The 19221-nt window shown below is 41.0% G+C and overlaps 2 protein-coding genes across 3 annotated transcripts; both read left to right on the top strand.

Annotated features, from left to right (window-relative positions):
- The first annotated feature begins 6839 nt into the window (after nucleotides 1–6839).
- actc1a (actin alpha cardiac muscle 1a) lies at nucleotides 6840–11326 on the top strand. Of its 2 annotated transcripts, none has more exons than XM_023280937.3 (8): nucleotides 6840–6992; nucleotides 8617–8770; nucleotides 8881–9009; nucleotides 9157–9352; nucleotides 9444–9605; nucleotides 9930–10121; nucleotides 10758–10939; nucleotides 11055–11326. In XM_023280937.3, the coding sequence occupies exons 2-8, from the start codon at nucleotides 8642–8644 to the stop codon at nucleotides 11196–11198; spliced, it is 1134 nt and encodes a 377-aa protein (XP_023136705.1). In that variant the 5' UTR covers nucleotides 6840–6992; nucleotides 8617–8641; the 3' UTR covers nucleotides 11199–11326. The 2 variants fall into 2 exon arrangements, with proteins under 2 accessions (XP_023136705.1, XP_023136706.1); XM_023280938.3 differs by having other exon boundaries at nucleotides 6851–6992; nucleotides 8620–8770.
- A 1240-nt stretch (nucleotides 11327–12566) lies between these two features.
- On the top strand, nucleotides 12567–17357 carry LOC111575673 (inactive Rho GTPase-activating protein 11B). The gene is made up of 8 exons (XM_023280949.3): nucleotides 12567–12855; nucleotides 12950–13046; nucleotides 13482–13738; nucleotides 14625–14776; nucleotides 14876–14983; nucleotides 15084–15257; nucleotides 15334–15415; nucleotides 17029–17357. The coding sequence occupies exons 1-8, from the start codon at nucleotides 12680–12682 to the stop codon at nucleotides 17120–17122; spliced, it is 1140 nt and encodes a 379-aa protein (XP_023136717.2). The 5' UTR covers nucleotides 12567–12679; the 3' UTR covers nucleotides 17123–17357.
- The last annotated feature ends 1864 nt before the right edge of the window (nucleotides 17358–19221 follow it).

Genomic DNA, 19221 nt, shown 5'->3' with positions numbered 1-19221 from the left:
GGAATGCAGCGGGGGTGGTGCAGTCAGCAGGGGGTGCAGACAGATACAGTGGTGGCTGCTGCAGGGTGGACTGGTCCGGGGGAGGGGTGGCTGGCTGTTCAAACCTGTTAAAGAAGGTGCTCAGGTCATTCACCCACTCCGGGTCCCGTGTCAGTTCAGTCTTGGGGTCTTTTAGGGGCTTTCGACCAAAGAGCACCAGGTGCTAGGTTGGTTCAAATTTGAGAGCCAGTGCTTTTTTGGTTCAAATCTCATGCCGCCCAAGAACGGGTTTGTGTTTCCATTCGGAAGGAGCAAAGTTGGAGCTGCGTCATTGCGCCACCACAAAACGTGTGTACGTCACTGCGTACGTAGCCGTTCAACAGCGTTCGCGCCGTACGGAAGCCCACACAACAACAATGGAGGACTTCATTGGAGTGGTGTTCATGGCTTTGCTAGTGTGCCTTGCCATCGTTGAACAGCAAAACCTTCTGTTAGGGGTTACCCATCGGCGTCACCATTCCAATGCCCGGCGACCACGTTTGAGAAGAAATGTAATTATCAAAGACGTTTGGATACTTAACAGTAAACGTGTTAGCGTTAGCTTAGCTATGACTATGCTTACATTGATTACTTAGCGGTTAAACGTGCAATAATTTGATGATCATATCTATGTTTATCTTTTTAGATGTTTTTAGATGTCACCCCGCCCTCTGCCCGTGACATGCTCGGCTCTCAACTCTGGCCAACTCTGGCCCAGCAACGAGTTGGTGCCCGAAACAGCCCCAGTTTTTGGAGCCCGGAGCTGTAGCTCCGGTGGTGGAAAGACAAAAAAACGGCGCCAAGTCGGGCGCTGGCTCCGACTCCGAACGGGCTCCACCCCGGTCGAAAGCCCCTATTTGTGGCCAGAGATGGTTTTCAGGCCCCTCCAGACCCCGCTGACATTATTCAGCAGCAGCTGATTCTCCATCTTCTTCCTGTAGCTGCATTTCCCCTCTCTGGTCTTCCTCCTCAGTTCTCTCTGTGCAGACCACATGTCCTCCTTGTCTCCTGACTTAAAAGCCCTCCGTTTGTCCTTTAGGAGAGCCTTTATATCTGGAGTAATCCAGGGTTTGCTGTTGGCAAAACAGCCTACAGTCCTGGTAGGCATGGTGTAATCCACAAAGAATTTAATATAGTACGTGATGCAGTGAGTGAGGTTGTCGATGTCCTCCCCATGATCCTCACAGAACACTTCCTACATAGTCATGTCGAAACAGTCCTTGAGAGCCTCCTCAGCTTCCTCGGACCATCTCTTGACTGTGCGGGTGACATCGACTGTCTGTGTTCCAGAGGTTTGTATACAGGAAGGAGGTGAACCAGGTTATGGTTGGATTTACCAAGTGGTGGAAGAGGAGATGATGTATATGCCTCCTTGGTGTTGGCATAAAAAAGGTCCAGTATTTGTCTCTGGTATGGCAGGTGATATATTGTATGAAGGTGGGTAGTGTGGACAATGGAGAAGCATGATTTAAGTCCCCGGTAATAAGGAAGAGGGCCTGTGGGTGCTGTGTCTGTAGCTTGCTTGTTACTGTGTTTAGGACATCAGTTGTGGAAACATTCCACAGTCATCCCCATCCCCAAGAAGAGTACAACCAAAGTGCTCAGTGACTTCAGACCTGTGGCTCTCACCTCCCTCTCACGAGGGCAATGGAGAGAATTGTGAAACAACACGTCATCGGATTTACTAACTCACAGATTGACCCTCTCCAATTTGCATATCGTTCGAGCAGAGGTGTTGATGATGCCAAAATATTCATTCTGGACACTTTACACAGTCACCTGGAACACCCGAACACTTCAGCAAGACTCCTGTTTGCCAACTTCTCCTCGGCATTTAACACCCTCCAGCCTCACATCCTGGCTCACAAACTCTCCTCCAGCTTCCACCTGGATGATCAGCTCATCCTGTGGTTATTGGAGTTTTTAACCCACAAATCACAGAGGGTACGGGTCAACAACACCTTCTCTGATTTACAATGCACCTCCACTGATTCTCCTCAGGGCTGTGTCCTCTCTCTACTCTTCATCCTGTACACAGATGACTGCAGATCCACACAATCCAATTCCCACCTGGTCAAATATGCAGACGACACAGTCCTCCTGTCTCTGCTGTCAGGACCTTCTCAGTTCCACAGCTCTGTCCTCCAGGAGTTTGTGGACTGGTGTGACAACTCTTGCCTGGAGCTGAATGTTAAAAAAAAACAAGGAGATGTTGGTGACCTTTTCCAACAAGCAGATGGCGCTGGCTACAGCTGTCACCACCACATCTATGGAATGCCTGTTGAGTTTGTGGAGGAGTACAAATATCTGGGTACCATCTTTGACAGCCAGCTGAAATTCTCCTCAAACACAGAAGAGATTATCAGAAAATGTCACCAGACGCAGTATCTCCTAAGGAAGTTCAACTCTTTTGAGTAAATAAGAACATTCTCCAGACATTCTATTACTCCTTCATAGAGAGCACATCACCTTCTCCATCACCTGCTGGTTCTACTCTATCAGCCTCCAGAACAGAAACCGCCTGCAGAGGACTGTCACTGTCTGCTCAAAAATCACAGGAAAGCCTCTCAGAACTCTACTACAGGAATCAACTACAGGAGGTGGACTGGCAAACCGGGTCATCCATGATCCCTCACATGCTCTCTTCTCTGCATTCGAGCAGGACATAGAGGAGAAGGACTACCTGTGTACCCAGGGCAGTCCAACTCCTCAACTCATAAACCATAACACCCCTACACACCCCCACCCCACCACCACACACGAACTTTAACATGGACCTCTGTGAACTCTGCCATTTTGCACTCTGCAATTTATATCTACTCTGATATATTCTTGTATCTACCTCATTGCCACATTGCACCTACTTTTCATTCGTATTTGCACTATGTATGACATATTTGCACTAATATGTTACCAAGCTATGGTTTTTGTCTCATTTCTTTTTTATTTTTATTCCTATATTACTTGCTATAGATTTGTATAAATATTTATCCCTATTTCTTAAATATTATGTCATCGTTGCACTGCCTGCTCTACGTGCCTTTTTAATTGGCCCCTGGGGACAAATAAAGTTTTCTGAATCTGAATCACAAGCAGAGTTAGCATCAGCAGAGGGGGGAATGTACGCAGCTATCGCGATAACATGCAAGAATTCCCTCGGCAGGTAGTATGGTCTCATGCTAACAGCTAAAGGTTCAATGTCCTTGCTGCAAAGTTTTTCTTTGATAGTGATGTGTCCAGGGTTACACCATCTATCATTAATAAACACAGCCAGTCCGCCTCCTTTCCTCTACCTCCTTCATCCGGTCTGCTCGCAGCAACTGAAAGCCGTCCAACACAGCATTAAGGCTGGGTTACTTTTCACACGAATGAGCCGCACGGAAATCAACCGCACGGAAATCCGCGCTACAAAACGCGTGTGCATTGTTACGGCCAGCGACTCCTACCCCGTGTGTGTGTGTTTTAACCAAATGCTGTGGTTATGCAAATAGGGCTGTGTGATCCCCACTCCCTGGTTGGACCGTGACAGCAGAGGCGTGGCTGCGACCAGGAGTCCAGTGATTGGTGCGGCGCTCACCAGGCCGACCAACCGAAAACTGCCAACTCCTTTAAAAGAGTTGGCAGTTCAACTGAACGGGGCAGCTGACTTCCAGCGTGCCATTCGGTGTTCCTGTGTGGTGGAGGCGAGATTGTCTGTGTAAAAGGAATCGGGCGAGGGTTAGGATCAAAAACTGATACAGCCTCATTTCATTCCAGGTAGTTCCTTTTGTCTAGGTTTCACCAGGATTAGGGGTGCTGACTCCTGTGTAAGTTTTGTTTTGTCAGTTCCCATTTAGTGAGTTTTTTTTGTTCCGTTTTTCTTTTGTCCACTGCGATGGTAGTGTTAAGTTCTCCTTATGAGAACTCTTTTTGTGTTTTGCTATTTTCTTTGATTTGAGCAGCACCCACCCGCCCTCTTCCTTAGTTTTGCCTCAGTTTGTATAGTAACGTGCACATTTCTGTTCAACCTTTTCTGTAATAAATAATTTGATTTTTACCACCAACAACTGGTTATGTTGTTCTCCTCCTCTTAGCTCACGGGGGACGTCAGGCCTCTCACCGGTTAGCCTCGCAGTGCTACGGAGGGCTAACAGCTGGTCTCTAGAGTAAACAACGGGGTCACCGCTGCGCGCTGGGTCTGCTATCACCGATGCGGACAGCAGATTCAAAAACAGAAGAAAAATCAAAACAAACCGCTAATTTCGTGTCCATTATTGACACTAGTTACTAGTGCAACTTCACCAAAAAGAAAAAACAAGAAAAAGCAAGAGGAAAAAGAAAATAAACAGAAAAGAATATTTGAGAGAGTTGCTGTAACTAGTTGCCACTAGAGATGGCGCTGCTTATATTTCCACTGCACTACATTTTAAAAGGATGTTCTTTATTTATTTAACATGAATACAGGTTATTTCAAGATTTCAACAAAATATAGCCAGTTTAATCAGCTTATGAATTAATATGATGCTTCAATACTGAAGATTAAAAGCACAATTCAATTTTATTTATATAGTGCCAATTACAATTCAGATTGTCTCGAGATGCTTTAATCCATAATCAATAATCAGTGCAAGTTAACTTTATCACTATGAACTGCAACATTAAATCCCTTACATGTACTGCATGTTACATTCTTTAATAGCTTGACCCACAAATAAAGTAATCAAACTTAGTTGAGGGACATTCAGCATGAAAAGAGTTTTTACTTTTATTGCTTAAACATCATCCGTGCAATTGATACTTCTTTTCTGAAGCAGATAAGTAAATGATCCGAATATTTCTTCCACTACTGACTGCAGAGCATCAGAGGGCAAACAACTCTTGAGGCACTGTTTTCACCCACTGTCTCTGCTGCTGCTGTAAAAATGTGAATGTAGAAGCTTTGCTGTGTCCATAGGAACACCACTGAGGGATGTCCAATAACAACACAGATGAAACATGTCTCTTTTTTGTCAGTGTCAGTTTGAATTATACTTTCACTCCCCTATATTCTTTTCAAATTTGTCATGACTCACAAAACTACACTTACAAGATCACATGGGAAAAAAATTGTGTTGGTAATTTTTCCTCCTGTCTATGCTAGCTGCATAGAAATCCCCTTCTAAAAAGATAGGAGACAGCATCTGTGTAAAAAAACATGGACAGGACATGTGAATCAAATAGGTAGTTTAGAATGCTATAATCCATTTTGCACAAAGGTTGCTCCCCATTTGCTCTTCCTCCACTTTAATCTAGGAAACACCGCTGAGGGAAACAATAACACAGAATTTTAATCATTACAAGATTATTTTAAAATAAAACATTAAATCCATTAAACAAATGGATATGCGAGACTCATCTGCAGATACCCCAGGCTTCTGTTATGTAAAAGCCTGGAATAGAAATAGACAAGTAGGTTAGTAGTGTCTCTTTCTGCGGTACATTACAGCACATGGCTACAAATGGAATATTTCAGATGTGTTGATGGTATTGGGGGGGGGGGGTGTTTACATTCTGACTGCAGTGGCCTCATAGGGCTACAGCATGGAGAGGAAGGCTCTGTGGGGGCAGTACGACGTGACGGATAAGGAGCCTGAGCTCTTGCCGTTCTGCCCTCAGAGTATTGCGACGTGCAGCCACTGGCACCTGCTGCACTCCACTTCCCTAAAAGGAAACACTGGAGCCAATCAGAGCTGAGGACTGTCGTCAGACGCTCCCTGCACAGGCTGTCCTGGGGATCTGTCTGCTGCTGGAGGTCTGGGCCCTGGTCTCAGCTCCCTCCCATCCGCTGGATATTGCTTCTCAGCTGTCTGGCAAGTTTCTGGCCCCCCTCCCCATTCACACATGCCACAAGACTGGCAAACTGTCACTGGCAAGACCCCTTGGGCAGCTTCTTAACCAGATTGCTCAGACGAGGTCTCATATTACCATCACAGCTTAGTCATATTAACACATCCTTAGGGACCTGAATGGAAGCGCAACAAAGTATGAGTGGGAAAAAGATGCTGCTAGGTGTGAAGCAGGAATATGAACTTTTTACTGATTACATTGCAGATGAGGGGTTTTCTAAGTGCCTTGAATTCTCTATAGGTTTGAATTTCAAAGACATATATTGATTTTTAAAGAATCCAAACAAACAATTTGACACCTAAAATACTATGTTACACAGCATTCTAATGTAAAAACCATATACACTGCCGTTCAAAAGTTTGGGTAACTTAGAAATGTACTTATTTTTGAAAGAAAAGCAGTTTTTTTCAATGAAGATAATATTAAATAAATCAGAAATAGAGTCTAGACACTGTCAATGTGGTAAATGACTATTCTAGCTGGAAACATCTGATTTTTAATGAAATATCTACATAGGGGTACAGAGGAACATTTCCAGCAACCATCACTCCTGTGTTCTAATGGTGCATTGTGTTAGCTAATTGTGTTGAAAGGCTAATTGATGATTAGAAAACCCTTGTGCAATTATCTTAACACATGAATGAAAGTGTGAGTTTTCATGGAAAACATGAAATTGCCTGGGTGACCCCAAACTTTTCAATGGGTAGTGTATATTTGTCTCAAGTCCTACAATTGTGATTTCAGTTTAACATAAAGGTCTTTAGTCACAGATAACATACATAAATTCTGTCATCCATCACATATCAACTTTTTCTAAACTTTCAGTCCTATATTACGTATTTTTGATAAAATTCCTATTTGCTGCTTTTTATGTCTTACTTCTGTCCATGTCAATCTCCAAGGTAACATCCCTCCAGTTTGGTGGTGTCCCTGATACAGGATCCACTTTACTGAACCATTCTGCTGAGCAGCACTTAATTTGGGCTTGTGTGAGGTCCTGAGCCCGCCCACCGGCCCCCAGCCTCAGGACACCAAGACGTATTTAAGGACCCTCTCGCACCCTCGCTTCTTTGTCCCAGTGGAAACTCCAGTCTTGTGGTTACAACTTGGTGAGTCCATTTTGCAGTCTTCCTACTATGTTTCAGCTGTTGCCTGTTGGTGTGTTGGGGTCAGAGAGCATGAGAAGATGCTGTAGCTGTAGGAGATATTCATGCCACAAACATGAATATATCATATTTTTGACAGTTTAGAATTGCATCTTTGTTTTATGTGAATAGATGATTTGTTGTTGAGCACAGCAGACTGGAAGAAAAGGGGTGAGTAGGAGAAATTTAAGAAAACCTATGTTGTTTAACAGTTCAGAGACTGTTGCATCAGGTCAGCCATATACTTTCTTCAGAACAGAAAAGGTTCAAAGGTTTGGGATGTAGGAGTGATGTTTGCTGAGGAGTAACAGACGTACAGCTTTAAGTCAGGTCAGACACAATCTCAGAAGGCTTATGAAGTTTAGCCAGTGCTAATGTACTTTTAGAAAGAAATACTATTAAACTTTACCATTTAGAAACCATAAGAGCCAAACAAATTCATCTTTCCATATCAGAAAAGAAACCTCTCTGAAGGTACATTCATGCTATTGGGGAAAGCTGAAATTCACACAGATGAAAGGCATTTCCTTCATCAGTAGTGGCCACTTAAATGCAGAGTTGTACACTGTGGAGATCTCACAATAGAGAAGGCAGTCTTCGAAGGACAATATTTAGTTGTAAGCAAGTTAGTTACAATGAGTCTCATTCAATCAATCAGCCAATCAATGAAGTAATTCATTTGTAAATTACACAGGCCTTTAAAATCAAGTCTGCTTTTCTCAAATAAAAAGTTTAATAACAAAAAAAATCAAGTCTGCTTTTTAAATTACATCTGCAAGTTGTGGTATTGGTTTGCAAAAACGTTAAACAGCGCTGGCCTGATATGTTCAAGTCAGTTTTGCATAAACAGAATGGATGGAAGGGTCATATTCAGACTTCCTGTCACTGCAAGTATGCCTCTGCCGAAGTAATTTTATTGATTCATTAGTTGAGGCTGATTTCCATGAATACGTTACACAGCAATCATTAAAACTGCCAGATGTTGATTTGAATGGGAAAGCCTTTAAAAAGGAGGGATGCTGACACTTGGGATGCAGGCTGAGGCCAGAGATCCTAGAAGGACCAGAGCACATGGTCTGGATCCAAACAGAGGAGTCCACTATGTGGTGACAGCTGAGAGGAGAGCCAGGCCTCCACTGCCATTTGTCAAAAGACACACCGCTTCAGCTGTTAACTGGCTCTGGCTTAATGATGAGATACTGAAGAGCAGTTGTGGGGGCAGGAGGGGGCGACAAGAGTCCTGAGGCTTAAAATAGCCTCATGAGTGTGTGTGGGGTGGCCGGGCCATGTCCTGTTTAGGCTCTTCAGGCAGCTGTGAGGAGATTAAAGCACTCAAAGGTGCCTTCATACTGAAATAGTGACAGATTGTTTCTCAGAATTCCATGGTTTTGTTTTAACATGTGAAAGAAGCTTCCATTTAGACTTTAAATGGAACAATTACATATTTAGACAAGACATGGGTCTACATTTCTGCCAGTAATCCCCATGGTTTCATCAGAGAGCTTATGATGTTCAGATCTAGACAGAATAAAACATTTCTGTCACAAACTAATATTTTGCTTGTGTTTTCATTTTTTGTCTTGTGTAGCAGGCCAGCACAGAAAAGACCAAACATGTGTGACGATGACGAGACCACCGCCTTAGTGTGCGACAATGGCTCTGGCCTGGTCAAAGCTGGGTTCGCCGGTGATGACGCTCCCCGTGCTGTCTTCCCATCAATTGTTGGGCGTCCCCGTCACCAGGTTAGAATAATGAAAAGGTCAAAGCTTTTGAAAAATGCAATTTTTGTAGGTAGTAAGAGCAGCCTCTGGTTTGATGTTGACTTTCTGAGATATGTTTTCTTTATTTTCAGGGTGTGATGGTGGGTATGGGTCAGAAAGACAGCTATGTGGGAGACGAGGCCCAGAGCAAGAGAGGTATCTTGACTCTGAAGTACCCCATCGAGCACGGCATCATCACCAACTGGGACGACATGGAGAAGGTGCGACTTAAAGACACAATTTGTTTTCCTTTTTGAAATAATTAGACAATATGGAGCAAACATTCTTACTGACCAATGATTAAGAGAGCCTAGTGTTGTAAGGTGCTACACCCATTGCAGTCCCTCATCCTTGTCCTGCTTCCATAGATCTGGCACCACACCTTTTACAACGAGCTCCGTGTGGCCCCAGAGGAGCACCCTACCCTGCTGACTGAGGCCCCCCTCAACCCAAAGGCCAACAGGGAGAAGATGACCCAGATCATGTTTGAGACCTTCAACGTCCCTGCCATGTATGTGGCCATTCAGGCTGTGCTGTCCCTGTACGCCTCCGGTCGTACCACCGGTGAGTCTCTCCCAAGGACATAAACTCCTCTACGGTGTGACATCGTATCTCAATTAAACTAAGCTGGCAAACAATTTCTTTATACCAACAGGTATTGTGCTGGACTCTGGTGATGGTGTGACCCACAACGTACCCATCTATGAGGGTTATGCTCTGCCCCACGCCATCATGCGTCTGGATCTGGCTGGTCGGGACCTGACAGACTACCTGATGAAGATCCTGACTGAGCGTGGCTACTCCTTCGTCACCACTGGTAAGAGGAGGCTATTGCCAGATAACACTAAAGAGAAAGTGCTCAACCACGTTCACTTCCGGTTTACTTAACTCCCAGCTCCACATAATGAGCATAAATGCAATATGTAACACAAAAACAAGGGAAGTAAAGAAACTGACTCATTAATATCATTAGCTTCAGCCAGCAATATTGCCCTCAAGTTTGCTAACATAAGCTAGCATTCGCCAACATAAGCTACTGGTCATACCACGCCATCGAGTAGCAAACAGTATAGAATCATGAATATGTGCTGTAAGGATTAGATCAAGTGATCGACTGAACTGTGACATTTCCTTCCACCAGCTGAGCGTGAGATTGTGCGTGACATCAAGGAGAAGTTGTGCTACGTAGCTCTGGACTTTGAGAATGAAATGGCCACTGCTGCTTCTTCCTCCTCCCTGGAGAAGAGCTACGAGCTGCCCGACGGTCAAGTCATCACCATTGGCAACGAGCGTTTCCGCTGCCCTGAGACCTTGTTCCAGCCTTCCTTCATTGGTGAGCCATGGCAGCAGAAAAATACAGAAAGGCCAACAATTTGGTTTAACTTTATATCGATAGTGGTCAAGGAAAGTCATTTTGACTGTCCCAAAATTAAAATAAAATATATACATGTTCAAAAAAATTTGTATATATCATTTGACCCCAAATAGTAAGCAAGTAGTAAAAGAAATCAGACACATTTTAGTTTAACACTCTCTGTGTAGCATATATAGGCTAACATATTCTGTAAAATAAGTGATAAATGAACAATAGCATTGTAAAATACAGTTGTAATATCATAAAATATGCGTTGATAGTTCATTCAAATCTTAAGTGATGACAAAGATTAGACATAAATTAACAATTAAGAGCATTTTTACATCTTATAATACATTTCTATGGCTTATAATAACAGCATAGTATGTTGTAAAGATTTTGGAAGGTAAGTTTTTTGTCGTGATAAAAATACAGAATGGAAGAATTTACAGTATAATCAGATTTTCTTTAAGTGGATCTAATTTCTTAATTATTTTTTCCTACTTTCATCTTTTATTATTGTGGTATTTTTTTCTCTTTATTTTTTCATTTACGCTTGGTTTCTGAAAGTATCACATAAATAATATTTGTGTTGTTTCTATCTCACCTTCTCAGGTATGGAGTCTGCTGGTATCCATGAGACTGCATACAACAGCATCATGAAATGCGACATTGATATCCGTAAGGACCTGTATGCCAACAATGTGCTGTCTGGTGGTACCACCATGTACCCTGGTATTGCTGATCGTATGCAGAAGGAGATCACTGCTCTGGCCCCCAGCACCATGAAGATCAAGGTGATTCTGACTGGTCGCATCTGCTTAAAGTTTCTGAAGTGGCCAAGTTCACTATATGTAAATATGGTGTCAAATATTGTCTTACCAACCTGCTCTTCCTCTCACCACCTTGCAGATCATTGCTCCGCCTGAGAGGAAATACTCCGTCTGGATCGGCGGTTCCATCCTGGCCTCTCTGTCCACCTTCCAGCAGATGTGGATCAGCAAGCAGGAGTACGATGAGGCTGGCCCCTCCATCGTCCACAGGAAGTGCTTCTAATTCTCCAACCAGCTCCACAAACTGCCACACCAATCACACCAGCCTTTCTTCTGTATCTGTATTTCTACTGTGCCTTTTATTGTATATACATGTACTGTTGTAATAAAAATAGATGCTTTTAACAATAAGCTGGAGAGTTGGAGTCTGTGTCAACATGTAAGTGATGAACATATCCATGAACATGTCAAGATGTTGATTCAGAAGATTTAATGTAGTTAAACAAACTCAACATGTACTTAGTCCAACTCAACAGCATTTTTCATTTATGGTCAACTCTATTGTTCCAAAAGGATTTTCTTGAGGCACACGTCAAACTACAAGCAGACACTTTCCCAATATAATCACAAGAAACAAATACACCCATTGAATTTAAAAAAAAAAAACAGAGTAGGTCAAGACAACAGGATGCATTGAACAACATTTAAAATTCTCTATCGCCCCATAGGTTTGCTTGTCAAAATGACAGGTTTAAAAGTACAATTAAATCATGTTTAAAGGGTCAAAAGATCACTTTAAACTGAAATGTTCACAGTTTTAAAATTCCTCCGTTGGCACTACTGAAACCACTAAAATGAAAATTGCATACTTACTCTTCTAATCCTTCATGCCTTAAAATGGCTTAGATATAATTCCATGCCTCTGCTGTCTCTGCTAGGTACAGACCTATGAATACGCAAATGAATGGCCTCCTCTGTCTCCATCCACTCTTTCCAACGCTCACCTGCAGCTCAAGCACACTGGGTTGCAGAGGTACCAGCTGGGGTACAAAGGCCTTGTTTGGATTCACTGATTTAGACTGACTGATTTAGACTGGCATAGACCCCCCCCCTAAGGGGGGGGGTCTATGCCAGCTGACTTAGGGTGAAGGCAGGGGCACCCTGGACAGGTCACCAGTCTATCACAGGACTACAATACAGACAACCACACTCGCATTCAGACCTACGGACAATTTAGAATCACCAATTACCTCAGCATGTTTTTGGACTGTGGGAGGAAGACGGAGTACCTGGAGAAAACCCACGCATGCACAAGGAGAACACAGAAACTCCATGCAGAAAGATCCCGGGAATGCCGGGATGTGAAGCGGGGATCTTCTAGCTGCAAGGCAAAAGTGTTAACCACTAAGCCACTGTACAGCCCTCAAACAGCAGTGAAAACGTTTGTTGTTCAGAAGGGAAAAATCCGGGCTTAGTGTGGATATAGGTTCAAATAAAAATAAATGTATGTATTTCCCTTAGTCTGTGACTGAGAAGTGGCTCTGCAGTGTTTTCAGCGTAAGCTCATTTCTACCACCTTCCCTGTGCAACCTGAATGCACCACTTTCCCCTCAGCACTCACCTGCTGTGTCGCAGGTGATATGGATGAGTATAATAAAGCCCACCTCCTTCAGTCACAAGTGATTTTATCCAGTGAGTTACAAATAATATAGACAGAGGGAAAGGCTGTGAACTGATTGTTGTTTGACTTCTTTTAGTGAAATCATGAAGGTTACAGATAGCAATGTGATTCGCCTCTACCTTAAGGTCCATTATGGGATATCCGTGAAGAGCTGTGAGAAGACAAATGACAGAGTGCTCATCAGCGGTGCAAAGGTCTTTGGTGTTCCTCTGGAAAATTTGCCCAGGCGATACATTCCTGAGTTTGGACTTGTACCCTGGTGAGTGGAAACCGCAAAACTGGAAAACTTTTCATGTGACTTAAAACAAAATGTCAGACATAAAGCATGGCTTTAAAAGTGATTTGTATCTCAGCTTTTTGGTGGATGCCTGTTCATTTCTTCTGGAGCGTGCTGGTACTGTGGGCCTGTTCAGGAAGTCAGGCTGTCTATCTCGCATCAAGACCCTCAGGGTAAGATCTGGACCTTTTTGTTAAGTTAGATTCATATCATCTCAACTGGAGCAACAGTGTCATCTGGTGGTTTGAGCAAACACTGGTCTGTTTATCAACTACTGTCACTACAGCTGCCAGGTTATTTGGTACACATCCCTAAAACTTATGCAGTTTAATGCAGCATTACTGGTGCAAGTCATACACTCCTCAAGGTTATAATGTTCAGTTTTCATTCAAACTGTTTTAGAAAGGTGCGGAGGAACTAGTTTGATGTGTAACTTAATTTTATTACATTACACTCACAAGAGTTCAAATTGTGTCCACATTTTTATAAAACAGGGCAGACGAAATAACAAAAACACATTGATACCAAGCTACAGTAAGTGCTAAAACAGAACTAATTTGATGCTACAGCAGATATGAATTATTGTGAACTCTGTGTGTCTGGTTTAGGCCAGGCTGAACTGTGGAGAAGAGTGTCTGTCCTCAGCTCTCCCCTATGATGTGGCCACGCTCATCAAACAGTTTTGCAGGGAGCTTCCAGAGCCGTTGTTTCCCTCTGAACTCCACACAGCTCTGCTCAAAGCCCAGGAAGTTTCCGACCAGCAGGATGGGATGGCAGCCCTCCAGCTGCTCTCCTGTCTGCTGCCTGCCAGAAACTTCTCTTGTCTGCATTACCTGTTCAACTTCCTCTCCCAAGTATCTCAGAGGTATGAAAAATTATACCGTAAATGGGATTTGAAGTGAAGTGCGGCGGGGGGGCTGTTTTTAAAATTTGTTTTACTCCACAATATTCACACTGTCTCTTTTTCTTTATTTATCTATATTTGGTCATTCATTTATTGAGGGAAATTATTCAGTATTACAGGTCTAGGAGGTGCAAAAGTGACTGGAAGGGCACACGATCTGTCTGACTGATTGGTGGAGTCTCACCTATTTCAAAGTGTTTTTTGGAACTTTTCCCAGCATGACAACATCAACAACTCTGTTTTTCGAGATCCTCAGAAATCCCTGAGATAGTCCTCCACAAACGTTTTGTGAAGACAAGTTCCTGTTTTGTTTTGTTCTTGAGCCCACTCAGGTAAATAGCATTAAAGCTGTTTTCTACACCAGTGGCTCCCAGACTGTTTGCCTTGTGACTGCTTATAATTCAACAGCAATGTTACACTATGACATCTCATGCAGGTTGTGGCTCTTTCTTTTAAAAATAAAGACATTTCTAAGTGACCCCAAATTTTTGAATGGTAGTGCATATTTTTTTAAAAGTTTTCCTTATATTACTGTATTCACATTTAGAAATCTAATAGATCAGGGTACAAAAAAAATAGAGAAAAGATTCTGTAATCATCTTGAGACTTAGTTGCTTGCTTAGTTTTTTTTAATTTTAGAATTTCTTTGGCGAATTTGTGCAGCCAAGAACAACCAGTCTACAGTGAGGTGACAGAAAGTTTGAATGGCTCAAACGATGAACCCTCTCTTTTTTACTTTACTGTAATACTTAAAATTACTAGACAATCTTCTGCTGACAGGATTTCACTAATTTTTCTGAGACTAAAGATTTCCCGTGTTTCCTCTTCATTGATGTACTGCTGTCAGATGCACTGAGAACCTGATGACCAGCTCCAACCTCGCTACAGTTTTTGTTCCATGTCTTTTACCACCTCCAAACAAGGCAGAGATGTCTGAAGGACGACTGGAACTCAGAGTTCTTGTCCTGCGCACCTTCACTGAACATCCTCATCTATTTGGTAAACACCAGTTATTTAGTATTGACATTGTTTAAAAGAAACATTGTTTGTATATAACCCTAATATCTGCACTGTTTTGATCTTCACTACATCTGCTAGGTGTGATTCCTAAAGCTGCAATGGACAGTATGGAATATTTGATGAATTTCCATTTTCTGAAAGATGCACACTCAGTGAGAGGAAATAGAAAGAGACACAGTTTCAAAGGTGAAAAGACTAGAAAATTATTTAGCAAATCACCATCCGTGCAAACTGCCTTGAAGCAGAAAGTCTGCTTTTCACCTTCATTTTTTTCTAACACATACAGTGATCCGGTCTGTGAAGACGATGCTCTGGATTCAGGGGAGGTCAAAACTCAGGTCTCCAGTGTCAGAGCAGAGCCAGGGCTCCACATCAGGGGACAGACCAACGCTGAGGAGAAGTCTCGGCCAGGTGACTTTCCACAATGCTCACCCATTTAGAGCCAGCGTGCCATTTGCAGGTAAATGCAGCATGAAGGGGAAAAATACACCAGGCTGTAATGGATGAGAATGTAACAATATGACATTTGGTTCCAGATCAAGGTTTTAGACCTGCAGCTGCTTTGTTGAATGATGCCGACGAAGATTCATGCAAGACACTACAAGCAAGACTGAAAAGGTGATTTATGAAAGTTCATTTCATGAAGTTCATTTCTTGTTATGAAATTTCCTAACTTGTGATTAGAGAATAAAATAGAGTGTTCAGGTTTTATCAGGTATTATTGTCACTTTTTAGCCAATATTATTATCTGTATTTAGACAACAGCATTTGGTTTTAGATTTAGATTCAGAAAACTTTGTTTGTCCCCAGGGGGCAATTTAAAAAGGCACGTAGAACAAGCAGTGCAACAATGATGTAAAAAAACAAGAAATTAGAGATAAGTAACATAAATAAACAAATAGGGATAAATATATATACAAATGCAGAACAAATAATATAAGAATAAAAATAAAATGAAAAGAAAGAAAAGAGAAAAAAACAACTTAATAACATACTAGTACAAATATGATATGCATAGATGAAATAGTCAAGTAGTGCTTGAGAAGTACTGTAAAAGTAATTTACATTATGCAACACAAGTGAGTATATCCTGTACAAAATGTTAGATGATTTACTGTTTCACCTTACAGTAATTGCACTTCTATAGGGTATTTGCTCTGATGTAGAATTAAAAATTAACCGTTCAGATTTACAATACATAAACCCACAAAAGGGACAACAAAAATGTGTGTATCTTCATTATTGAGATTCAAATCTCTTCTTTTATTCAATACTTTCTATGTCTACCTTTTTATTTTAGAAGACAGACTCAATCCTGCTCAGGGTAGAGGATTTCAGTTGCATACATTTCTGAGGAGATAGTCTGACATTCTTCAGAGTGTGTTTTTCAGCTGACTGGGTTGTGTTGCTCTGTCTTTTTCTGAAATGCCTAAAAGATTTTCTGTTGGATTCAAGCCACATGACACACCTGTCCATGTCATAGTTTACACTTCCTTCTTTAGAAACTATTGTGGGATTTTTGGCAGTGTGCTTAGGATCAATATGTTGCTGGAATATTTCTTTTCTGTCAAACTACTAGATAGTAAACCCAGAGATATTCATGGTGGCATCCATAAATGCCACAACTTCACATGCAGCTTCATATCATCTCGCCCCTGTGCATCAGTTTCAGGACTATGCATTCACTGTGGTAGTTCACATCAAATATGCTGAATGGAATCTATACTAAACACATTTTTGTTGGCCTCATCTGATCAAGGAATGTGCTCTCAATATTCATCAGGCTTCTCTGAATGCATTTTAGCAATGCAACTGAAACACTGACCTGTGTGTGTTTTTCAGAGTTTTTCAGGTATCTGTTTGAGGTGCAGCTTAGATTAGTGGTACCTTGATGGATTTTTAGTTCGCTGCAGATCTTCCTGTCTCCTTTCAGATCTTTGCAGAGTTACACAATAATTTTTAAAAAATTTTTTTAAGCTTTCTTTCGTCATTCTTTTCTACTTGGAACCCCGATGAACACATAGACACAGTACATAGGTCCAAAACTGAGAAGGTTCTGGTGATCACAGCTTATTTCATACCCACATCTATGCAATTAAGCTAACTGGAAATCACAAGCATGCTAAATTTTGTGTCACTAATCCCATATTCTGTTATATACTGTAGGTACTCACTGACTTCAAGTTAACAACACACCATCTGATGTTTCCTGTTCATTTTATGTCCCTCAGGTTCACCAGAGGTCACGGTGCAGACAGCTCTCCTGTGCTCACTGCTGTGGGAAAGTTGCAGCTAAAACTTTTGAAAAGACGCTCTTCACTATAATGTATCAGATATGTTGGTTTCTCCATGTTTGTGAAGAATTTAGGTTAGGATCTCAGGTTGACCAGATTACATCTCTAAGTTGGCCTAGAGTGGCTGTATATATCTATATCTTAAGATTGTATGTTTGAATACCTGTAGGTATTTTACTATATTACAAGAAACTCAATGTATGAAGCTTTTCCATTCTTTTATATAAAGTGAATAAACATAAAATATTTTTAAAGTGTATGTTCTGCCTCCACATACTATACAGATCAGTGCTACTGTACATGGTCATGCTAAGAGGATTTTTGTCTCACATGTAAATCAAGAGGTAAAAAGTAATTTAGTATTGTGAGCCCAATTAGGGCCAATGAAGGATTAAGGCAATAAAAAACAACAACAAAAAAAAAACCACTACAGACCCACAATGAAGCAGCATACAATAATAAACCATACAGCAAAATTAATTAAAAAAAATCAAACAATTAATAGCAAAACTCTAGCAGCAACACATAAAATTACTGTAAAAGAAAAAAAGTACAAAATAATCCAAGAAAAACCTATATAGAACAGTTTCTGTATGTTCCACAAATGCATAGCTGTTCTTTAGAGTCAGAGCTTCTTTTCCAAGCCCATTATTCAAATATAAGATAAAATAAACATTTATGAAAAAGTGCAAAGTAATTATAAAATAGCAGCCATCTTTAAATACCACTCATGTAGTGGAAGATTACAATTGATGATAAAAGAAAATTATAGCTGCAAGCAGCGTTTGTCGGGTCCTCGCATCCCAGCGGCTCGACTGTCGCACGTATGTCCACCAGGTGGCGCTGTAGCAGAATGTATATCGGCATTTGAGCCATTTTGGCACACAAGTGTGCAATTCCCCTACAATATCAGATTTTTCGCTGGTTCTGGTGTATGTGCAAACTTTACAAATGCAAATTAATACGTTTTCATGTATGTTTAGAGCATCAAAATGCGTTTTTCCTGTCCAACATAGAAAGTAAAATAATAATTCCTTGCATTCCAATAGGTTCCTTGCATCACTACGTGGTGCTTGGACCCTGATTTATGGTAAGTATAGCCTAGTATTTTTTTTTTATTACAAATGGAAACTAAATCTCTAATTTCACACAATGAAATTTCTTTACTGTAAAAATGTAAGTAAATTTCTGTTTGATACTTCTGGAATTTTAAAATAAATGCTTTTCTCTACAAGGCATTCTTTGTAATTTAATGATGAATTAATGTAAAGAAAATATAAAATACAGTGGTGGAAAAAAATTTTCAGACACTCCATACATTTGCATGTATATTGCATTAACAATCACTCACAAGTCCTCACACGCAATTTCTTTTAGTACAACCACAGCCATAATACTAAACAAATCCTTAAAAAGCCATTACAAACTTAACATTGATTGATTCCATAAAAATAAGAAATTTTGAGTATTGGGTCATTTTGGTAGAATTTAGTTTGCTAGTTTTTCTTGTAAACAATAATTTAAAAAAAAATGTATAATTTGTATTTGTTTGTGTCTGTCTAATGCAGCCACACCTTTTGAAATGCAAAAAAAGATTTTTCCACAAATATTTCATGATGATATTTGAGATTGTGTAAAACATTAAGGGTGTCCGAAAACTTTTTTCCACCACTGTATATTTAGAACAGTGACTACTGTTACATAATGCCTTTGTATACTTTCATAGATAGATAGATAGATAGATAGATAGATAGATAGATAGATAGATAGATAGATAGATAGATAGATAGATAGATAGATAGATAGATAGATAGATAGATAGATAGAAAGAAAGAAAGAATAAACTAATTATCAAAAATCTATCTTCTGCCTTCATAAATTTCGTATTCTGAGCTCAGTCAAGACCCATAAAGAATAAAGGGGATGAAGTAATAGAGTGAAATAATCAGCAGCAGTTACATCATCAGCAGAGAGGCCCTGGCTTTGGCCTGCCTTTCATTATTAATACCTCTGGGTATTGCAGAGGTATTAACACAATAAGAACAAAATAACACAATAAATATATACTACATAGAAAATCTTAAACCAGAGAACACATCGGATATGTTGTCCTCTGATTTGTCGTGTCAG

The sequence above is a fragment of the Amphiprion ocellaris genome, chromosome 12 (genome assembly GCF_022539595.1).
Source record: "Amphiprion ocellaris isolate individual 3 ecotype Okinawa chromosome 12, ASM2253959v1, whole genome shotgun sequence".
NCBI classification, from domain to species: domain Eukaryota; kingdom Metazoa; phylum Chordata; class Actinopteri; family Pomacentridae; genus Amphiprion; species Amphiprion ocellaris.
The sequence above is the reverse complement of the archived record's forward strand: the minus strand, read 5'-3'. Positions and strand labels throughout refer to the sequence as shown.